The 9932-nt window shown below is 40.2% G+C and overlaps 1 protein-coding gene across 1 annotated transcript in view; it reads right to left on the reverse strand.

Moving 5' to 3' along the window:
- Positions 1–9932, reverse strand: part of NEK6 (NIMA-related kinase 6) — a 35225-nt gene that overhangs the window by 16520 nt on the left and 8773 nt on the right. The window contains exons 3-6 of the mRNA XM_009998822.1: positions 9294–9356; positions 7084–7194; positions 3578–3686; positions 2228–2335 (exon numbers count right to left, since the gene is read on the reverse strand). Of these exons, the coding sequence (XP_009997124.1) occupies positions 2228–2335; positions 3578–3686; positions 7084–7194; positions 9294–9356 (391 nt within the window). The remainder of the gene's footprint in view (positions 1–2227; positions 2336–3577; positions 3687–7083; positions 7195–9293; positions 9357–9932) is intronic.

The following is a 9932-nucleotide window of genomic DNA, read 5'->3' on the forward strand; positions in this document are numbered from 1 at the left end:
CAGAGAAAGGATGGCTCGGGGCGGTTGCCAGGGCAACACAGCTCCGGGACGCGCGGGTGCTGCCAGGCTCCGGTACCGCTCCGGTTCACAGGGTGCTCATCACTCACAGCTACTTAAACAAACATCTTAATTAAACCAAAACTAAGATCAGGAGAAATCCTGCTGCTACAAAAACCTGTATGGCTGGCAAATTATCAAAAGAAACAAAAAAGCTTCAAGTCTGCATATTTTTTGATGGTTAGAAACATAGAACTATTCAGGTTGAAAAACACCCTTGGGATCACAGTCCAACCATCACCCCTCCTCTACAAAATGTTCTATTTACTTGGATACAAGAACCACTGGAAATTGCGTCTCCATCCCTCCCACAACACAATGTCTCCAGCATCTCCAGCTGCTCCCTTAGTGTCTGACTCCTTATTTAGCTGCTCCCAGGATGCTGTTGGTTTAAGGCAGGACAAGCTTCCTGCAGAAGACCTTTAACTCTTCCTACACGAACTTTCCCAATCAAGGCAGAGCTACCCTAGGAAAGGTCACAAGCTTGGCTTACATGTGCAGCCAGTTTCCAAGCCCCAATTTATTCTTATTATATTAATAAGTGCAGCAGTCAAACTAGATAAGATCATATAATTAGACGTGATCATATTTTTGCCTGTTCAAATGATGTGATTGTAACTTTCTGCGAAGAGGATTTATTTTACTCCATTAAGCATAGTGTGTACATACCCTAGGATATTGCTTTTGATGCAAAGGGAAATTAGTGCTTTATGAGACTAAACTGGAGAAATGCCTTATTTTTTTTAATCACACACAAAATAGGGCAAGTATCTTCCTTTCCCATGCACAGAGAAGCCCCAGTGCTGTTGGTGAGTGTTATCAATTATGTTTGTACACATGCAAGAAACAATTGAGCAAGACTCACTCATTGCAGGAAATTGCACAAAGAAATTACAGAGAAATGTTGTGTGTTCCAGAATCAGCTGTGAGAGCTAAATGTGAAAGAGTTTCAGTACTGCAGTAAAAGCCAAAGTTCCTTCAGTGCTGTAACTCAGAAGTATCTTCATGACTTATAAAAAGGAGACTCATTAATAAAAACAAAACCAGGCACCTCTCCAGAGGCTGCAGACACAACTAACTGTACACAAGGCACACTCCTGTACAGCACAGATGTATTAATGCTTGCAGAAAAAATGAGGGAGAGAGGAACCCAGGTGCTCTAAGCCAGTCAACTTGATTTCAATTCCCAGAAAAATGCTGGAGTTATAACCATGCTACTTGGGAAATACAGAAAGAACAAGAAACAAATAATCTTCATTATGACTGGTCCACAAAATACTAAGACAAATGATTTTTTTTCCCATTATAAGGGAAGAGGCTTCAGAGGGAGGGAAACAGAAGCAGATGTATTATAACTGAAACTTTGATCAAAGGCTTATATAACTTTACTTATAAGCAATCTGTTAAAAACAAAATTACTTGATGGATGCAAAACTGGTCAGAAAAATAGCTCACTGAAAAAGCAGAAGGCTACCTCTAGCGAAGCCCTGCAATAGAGCCAACAGTTCCAGCTCTGCTCAGCACATGCATCAAGACAGGAGACTGGCAGCACTACTGCCTTTGTGGGTAACAAGGTGGAATGAACGAAAGCACTGCAGAGTACAGAAAAAAAATTGGAGTGATCTCAAGTAGGAGGGTCTGGAAACAGGATATGAGCCCATAAGAATAAAAGCAATGTACAAGGCTTTGGTGATAACCATTAGCTGCACCCAGAGAAGAGCACGCAAACAACCTTGAGATATGTTGAAGACACTGAAGAAATATGGATCTTTAAAGCCTAAGATGACTTTCAAGTGAAGTCCCTTTTTGGAACAACTTAACTGTGAGGGATGTGAACACTTCCCTCACCTCAGACAACAGTCACAACCCCTGTACAGGGTGAGACAGCTGACCAGCATCTACCAAAAATGGTAAAAACCCATGCCTTTTAGAGTGGAAAAACTGCATTTGTTACATTTGCTATAAAACATACATTTACCATGCAGACCTTCCAGAAAAAAACAAAACCAACAAGAAACCCAAACCAATTAATTATGAAGAGTATTTAAGAATCATATCAATCATAGCAAACATACTATGTGTTAACTGCATCAAGCTTCTGCCACAGTCAGAGGACAGACAGCACTTCTTTTGAACATCACAGCTGACAGCCATGCAAGTCCCGTCTTACCTAAGGAATGTGCTGCAGTGGTTTTAGAACTAAAAAAACGGCCTAATCCAAGATCTCCCAGCTTCACCACCCCTGTGGCTGTTATAAACACGTTGGCTGGTTTTATGTCTGCAAGAAGAAAAAGGTAAAAGGTCAAAGCCACAAAAGGTTATTTGGTTGTAATACTGCAATAGAAACATAGCCTGGAGCACTCCCTGTACCACAGAGGCTGGAGCAGAACTGTGTTTCTTTATAGCTTTGATAGGCTGAATCTTCCAAGACTTCAAGCCTGCACATACACAAAAATCAGAGCCTACTTCCCAGCACACAAGAAATACCAATGAGGGAAAATGTAGGAAAGAACATAACAGAACAGAGACAATCTCTTTAACTGATAGAAATCAAAGTAAGGCTGCTTCTCTTTGGAAACCATCGCTTTCTACATGACACTACTGCCCACCATGGTCCCCTCACACCAAGCACTAATTATTGTCTCACATATACATAAGTTCTGGGCTTTATACAGCCCAGTTTGTTAATGGAGTGTAAAAATTCTGAGAATTCCTGTTTCCCAAGCAGTCACGTCAGGACTGAGTTGGTGAGGCTCTTTCCTCACATTAAAGCAGGCTCAATGTGCAAGGCTCCAGATTTCAGCCACCAGTTACAGACCTAACTCAGGTACAACTGATAAGCTGCATCAGGGGATGTATAAAGGAGCAGCAATGATACCACATTGCTGAAAACAAAAAAATAGTGAAGGATTCACTACTTCAAAGGATAAAGGAAATAACAAGCAGTAGAGATTAGTATTGGTGCCTTTCGGGATACCCACATTCCCTGGATCAAGTCCTTCACAAAGCTTTTCATTTACACTAAAAGATGCAACAATTTTTAAAGAGAGTTTAAAGTTCCAAAAAAGTTCTAAGAGAAGAGATTCAAAAATAATTACTGAAAATGGAGAACAGAGTGTGGGACACACCTGCATAAATATTTCAGAAAAGCTCATAAGACAGAAAAACTATTCTGAACTCTCTAAGGTCATAGCTAATATAATGAAGACTATTTCTTAGAGTTCACTGTATCCAGTAGTCTCAGCATTTTACTTCTGACACTTTCCTAATGACAAGTTTGACACTGCTACTTAATATCAGTGTCTGGAATACAAAGCAGCTCATCTTCCTAATACCACACTCACTTCAGAGTGAACCCTCGAACAATGAGGCAGAGAGACAGAAAGAGAAATCCATCTTGCAGGCTCCAGCCTCTAAACATGCACTGGCTGAACATCAGCATAATTGTTTTTGAATGCAGGCGCTTACTAATTGGAACATTATATTATTATTCAGTGAAAAGAGACTGAATTAATGTTACCTCTGTGCATCACCCTGCGGGAGTGCATGTGTTCAACTGCACTGCATAACTGCACAAAGTATTTCCACACTGTCCTTTCCGGGATTAACCGTTTCTGCTTTTTAAAATACTGTGGGAGGAAATAAACAAAAGATCAGTGAAAAAGCAACATATTTGACTTGTTCCTGGACTCAGGTTAGTCAGCTGCAGGTTGCTCATGTATTCCAGATCTGCACCAGCATGACTTTTCTTCTGATTAGCTTTTAACTCCTTCTCTCTATATGTAAACTCCAATGCAGTTCACTAATTAACAACTATTATGAAAAATATGCTTAAATAGGTTTGACATTTTTGAATGGACACCAATTATAATTAGCATTAATCTCCTTAATTACCTTGCAAAACATATTTAATGCCTCAAAACAACAAATGTCTCAAATATTTTGCCTTAAGTAACAAAAGATCATTAAAAAACCTTGTAAATGTTCCTTATTGTACAGTCTCTTAACAACAATCTTTCCCCCTCTTTAAAGATGGCCAGAGCATCAATAAAGTATCCATGTTCCTTCTGTGATCAGCTAGAATAATATATTCTATTTCATGCATAATAGGAATACTAAATTAACTGAACTGTCTCTAGTGAAACAGAAAGCCACTGCTGATCAAGAGACATGTGGATCTGGAAAAAGGCCATTTTGGGTGCACTTGGGCAGTGCCCAGCACAGCCCAGTCTGGATCCCATGGATGCCCAGATGCCAAGAGCTCCCAGCACAAAGCACACAATACTAAGTGCAGTGTGGAGGTGGTTCTCTGAAATCCTGAAGTCTTCTTTGGGAACAACTTACTATGGGAATAAATAACCAGCTGCACACTTCAGAGAAAGCAAAACATCATATATCTTCAACTTCTTTTTCCACTTCAGGAATGCAGAACACTTGTGTACCCCACATGCATAGCGTGACCACCTCCCCCAGGGCATCCCCAAATTGGGCTACTTCAGATTGCAGGGCCCTGACTCCACATTGCTTCTTCCTGTGCTAGATACTGAGGCAGTTCTTCATCCAGAGCATTACCAAAAGATACTTCTAAATACACTTCCAGAGGTTTAAGATTTATCCTCATGCTTTGATATACAAGATGTGGCTGGGTAACAACCATCTGAAATGCTGTACACCCTCCCAGCAAACTACAACTGCATTCCTTTCATCGTATCCTTAAGAATTTCCATCAGCATCATGCAAGAGCAAGAATAAAGAGAGGGAATTGGTTGTTGCTCCTTTCTGCATCTTGTGCTTTTTCCTCCCAGTACAGACATCTGATGTCCGCTGTCATATTTTATTTTTATGTGAAATGCTGTTACTGATTCCTGCTTGACTCAAGTAATAGCAAATTTTCTTTTGCAGATCAGCTGTGAAGGGGCACAACCCTGCAATTCCCTAGGCAGCAAATCTGACAGACTGCAACAGTTTCAAACCAAAAACTTGATAGAGAGCACAGAGGAGGGTGAGGGATAAAGTGTTATATACACAGTAAAATAATTTAATTCTCATTAAAGTATTTAAGAATGGATATGCAAGACCACAAGTGATAATTTTCTAAATGTCATGTCCAATAAGAGTCGCCTGACATTTACAAGGAAGTCCCAACCCTCCAGCAGGTTATCCTGCAGCACTCCCCTACAGCAGCTTTACAATAGCTCATAAATAATGCAGGCGCCAGGGGCGTGACAAAGACAGTCTCTGTTTTTATCGCTCTCGCACCTTCAGAGTGTTGTTACTGCTGCTCCTGCCGCCTCCCAGAACTGACAATCCTCACATAAGCTCCAACTCCCGAGGGCCAGGCGGGGTGACACCGAGGGGCGGGCAGGCAAACCCCCCTTCTGCAGCTAAAGGCTACATTTAGGAAACTTTCGTTCCTTTTGGGTTTTAGTGGCTTTTCTTCTCTATTAAAAAAATGCAACTCCAAGATTTCCAATGGAAAATAATAAATTATGTGACCTTGAAAGAACCCAGTGCATCATCTTCATGCCTGAAATAAACACGTGGGAAAATAGAGCAGACTGGGAGCGCTGGCAGGAAAAGCACCAGTGACAGGGCTGCTATCAGTCTAGGAATCTACACATGATGTTTTGGAAAATGTAGCTCCTAGTCAGTAATATTAAAAATTAAACAAACACCTCATAAGATAAATGAACATATTTATAAGCAGAGAACACTTAAAAATAAAAACTGTAAATGACAAAAATATGCAAATAATTAAAATTATGGTATCTCACAATGATGTTGTAAATCTTTTTTAAAGCCAAGATTTTCAAAAACCAAGCAACACACTTGCACAGCCCAGGATGATCACAGTCCTGACTCCAGCTCCCACAATCCTCACTTTTCTCCATGTTTAACCACAACTACAAAAAGCCTGAGATAAACTGCAACTTTCCCAGGATCCACTGGGAAAAGGGTAAAAGTTACAAGAAGCCACAAGAAAGCAGTGAAAGATAAAAATACACAGGAGCTCTGCCCAGGCAGAAGGATGAGCTCTGCCTCCTCAGCCCTCAAGTGAGCAGGACCAAGACCTGGCAGCCCTGGCACCAGGTTGCAGGGCACCTTTGGTGCCCTCTGGTCACCACCTTTGGTCCCTGAGCAGATCCCACCATCACTCCCACTACCAAGTGAGGCTGAACCTGGAATTTTGGGGCTCTCCCCAGGAACAGCTCTGCCAACCACCTGCCCCCAGCTTGCTTGCCCAAGGGGACTCTCCTCTAAGATGGAGCAGATTTTCATGGATGCTGTAAATTTTAGCCTCTGACTATGGGCTAAATGGCTAACTTGTTTGACAGCCTTTGGCCTACTGCCTCATAGCTCTGCTGGCAAAGAAAACAAATCTGTTAATAAGATATTTTAACTGTGACAAGGAGGAGGAGAACTTCCCAAACATTCATTTATGATAATTACAGAATAATGATAGCAAAAAAACCCAACAGGTAAAACATGGAGAGAACGTTGAGAGTGCTAACAAACATGATATAACACATCTGTTCTCACAAGGGATGTGTGTCTAAAGATTAACATGTCAAAGAAAATATAAAAGCAGGCGGTAACAGCTTAACTAAAGCTGGTTTGCAGCAATACAAATATTCCTAAGAGCAACATAAGAGAAGAGCAAGTACTTGAAATACTTTCTCAAACCCAAATCCCCACTGCAAAGAAAGTCAATACACTTTCTTGAAAATCTTCAGAGTGGCAGACAGGCTCTGGGAACAGTGAAACTAGCAATAATTAAATGTCCCCATCAATCACAGACTGGGAAAATTAACCTTGCAAATAACACATCCCACCAAACCACAGAGACAGGCACTCTTCTGAAGCCTGGTGTACTTACACCACCAGCAGACACTTGTGGGTCTGGTGGGTGTGGAACCCTGCAGGAAGAGAACAGCTCCCAGCACAAGCCTGCTTATTCCCCCTCCACCTCATGTCCCTACCTAATCCTGACAGCCTGTAGCACCTCTAGAATCAACCCATCCTTACCTTAATCATCTGAGAGAGATCACCAGCGTCAGCCAGTTCCAGAACTATGTTGAGTTCATTGTCTTCAATAAAAGAATCCAAATACTTAATTATATTGGGGTGGTTCAGTTGCTGCAGATAGAGAAGATGATTTATAATGCTGCAGTAAGGACAACCCCAAGGCACAAAACCTGCACCAGTTCTGCTATAATCATACAAACCAGCCCCCTACAGGTGCAACTACCAATGGTGCTCTGGGTTATTAGAGACAAAAATCCTGTAAGAAATATCATTTACCACAAGCACAGCACAACAAAACTGTCCTGAGTAAACAGCAACATGGCCCAAAATGGGGTGAAAATGCTTTTAAATATTTAGCCTTTTTTGTTCTAAATTCGCCATTTCCTGACAAACTTTAAGCAATACCTAATGTTTTCCCTTGTTAAATACAAACAGAATGACCCAACTGTTGATTGCAGTACTACTCCCTGAAATCTCTTTGCCCCTTAGGATAAGAACAAATTAAAACTTTGGAGGAAATTAATATACAAATTGTATATGACAGTCCATTTTTCTTATTATTTATGCTTGAATCTTCATTAATTACTTTTTCCATTTCAGTGTAGCTTTATCTTATTTAAACAACTAGTAATTCAATTTGCTTTTTCCTCCTATGTTTCTTTAAAATTTGCATCTTCTCAGATTGTTACACTTCACTCACACAACTCAATTAAGAAACAGGCTCAACAAATTAAGAAATTCAGATAAAAAAATACTAACTTAGAAGTTTTAGAGTGGAAATCTGTAATTCCTTAGCAGATAATGTACTACTTCAATATCCTCACTCTCTCTTGCTCATTTTGCATTAGATTATCTCTTGTGCTCTCAGAAATGCAGTAAATCTAGAAACCATTAAAGTGAGCATTTCGTCTACTAAACAGCTGTGACTCAACCTGTCTGTTCCTGGGGTTACAAAGCCAAAAGAAACATTGTTATGATCCATCATGCTAATCACTCCTCCCTGCATGCACATTAGGGGACAGATTCTCCTGTGCGATGCCTCGACACTGGCACACATTAGCCTTAATGGAAGCCATGTGCAGGCATCAGCAGAGGGACATTCCCACCAGACCAGGCCTTAAATAAATAAATAGCACAGACCACCATTTCTGTTGACATTTCTTTTAAATGGCTGCTCTCAGATACATGGATCAAAGATCAATTTTCAGGATGCCCTCTCCCCCCACCACCTTTGGACGCTGCTTTCCCAGAACCCCAGGTAGAGGACTCTGGATAAGCCAAACCTCCATCCTCCTCTCTTCATTTTATCAACCTTAAAGACATAAAAATAATCCCAGAGTCAATATATAAGTACTGTGACTGTCTCTGGCATGGAAAAAACTACCTGAAATGTCTTTGTCAGAAGGAAAGACATTCATTCTGACAGACCCTTAAACGCACAAAATATTACAAACACTTTACCCTGGGTTAATGACATTTCCAGTTTCTGTAAGGCATCCTAAAACTTTGCTGGCAGTTAATGCCTGATGTGTATGCACAGCAGCACCGCTGCCAGGGCCTCTGGAGGGGTGAGCCACTTCTAAATGAGCCAGCATGGGTGCTGATGGCCCAAAGGCTGATTACAGCCACACTACTCAGCTGCTTCACCTAAGCCTTTTAGCCAGAATTACACTGAAAGTAATATACAATTTTGGTTGGCTTCTGTTACATTTTTAATAATTATAATTCATTTAGATATCACAACCCCCCCTTTGTTTCCACAGTCACACACACAGAAGCTTTTGATCAAAAAAGAGAAAGTATCATTTTGACAGGGAAAGAATACAGCAAGTCTGCAATTCCTTCACAAATTCCTCAATGGTCTACATTAAAAATAAAAACAACAAAGAAAGAAAATCTCTTACAGCAAATTGTTTTAGTAACAGTCTATAAATCTTTCATACTAGACAGTGGTTTAAAAGTAGCAAGTTTTCAAAAGAATATCCCAGAGTGTGGCCAGACACCAGACACAATTGCAAGGCAGACACGTACTTCTCATCAACAGCGACCAAAAATGAAACTGAGCAAGATTTGACTCTTGCAAAAGCAAGCATGGTCTACTATGAGCATTCTGTGTGCTACATAACATTTATTTGCCATAAAAGGTAAATGTTGCCAACCTGACAATGTTTTTCTCAAAAGACAGAAAAAGTAATGATAAAAATTTTTACCTTCAAGAGGTCAATTTCTTTAATGCAGTCCTGCCTAGCCTTGGCATCCATCATTTCAAAAATCTTCAAAGACAAAAACACAGAACAACAACAAAAACATTTTTATATTTTAACAAGAAATTGGGCTTTCCTCTTCCAATCTGTTTATCCCTTACTGTGATGAGGAAACACACAATCCCCAGAACAAAGCAAGATCAAGTTTTTCTTTATTTTGAGACTGCTAAAGGGTTAGCAACAGGGGGAAATTAACTTTAGAACCTGTAGGAAACATTCTAAGCAGCACAAAAAATAAAAATACTAGGTTTGTGAACTGGCTGTCATGATTTTCAACACATAGTTTAGTTACTATTAATTTCACATGGTATACTAAACATAAAATGTGGGGTTTTTTTCAGAGCTGTGTCAGATACAGCTTCTGCTGATTTCCCTGTAATAATTAGCGATAATATTGAGCATTAATATTAATTCCATAATAAGTCACTAGAAACAAGCGTTTAAAGGACGTTGAAGGATTAAAGGCAAATTTCTTCAAACAAAACACTGCTCTGACTCCTGCACAATACTTTAAGCCAAGTTACAAGTTTACCCTGCACACATGAAAGTTTTCAGAAATTCTTCTAACACTATCAGCAAGCACAG

Source organism: Chaetura pelagica, unplaced genomic scaffold (genome assembly GCF_000747805.2).
Source record: "Chaetura pelagica isolate M959 unplaced genomic scaffold, ChaPel_1.0 scaffold405, whole genome shotgun sequence".
Lineage (NCBI taxonomy): Eukaryota > Metazoa > Chordata > Aves > Apodiformes > Apodidae > Chaetura > Chaetura pelagica.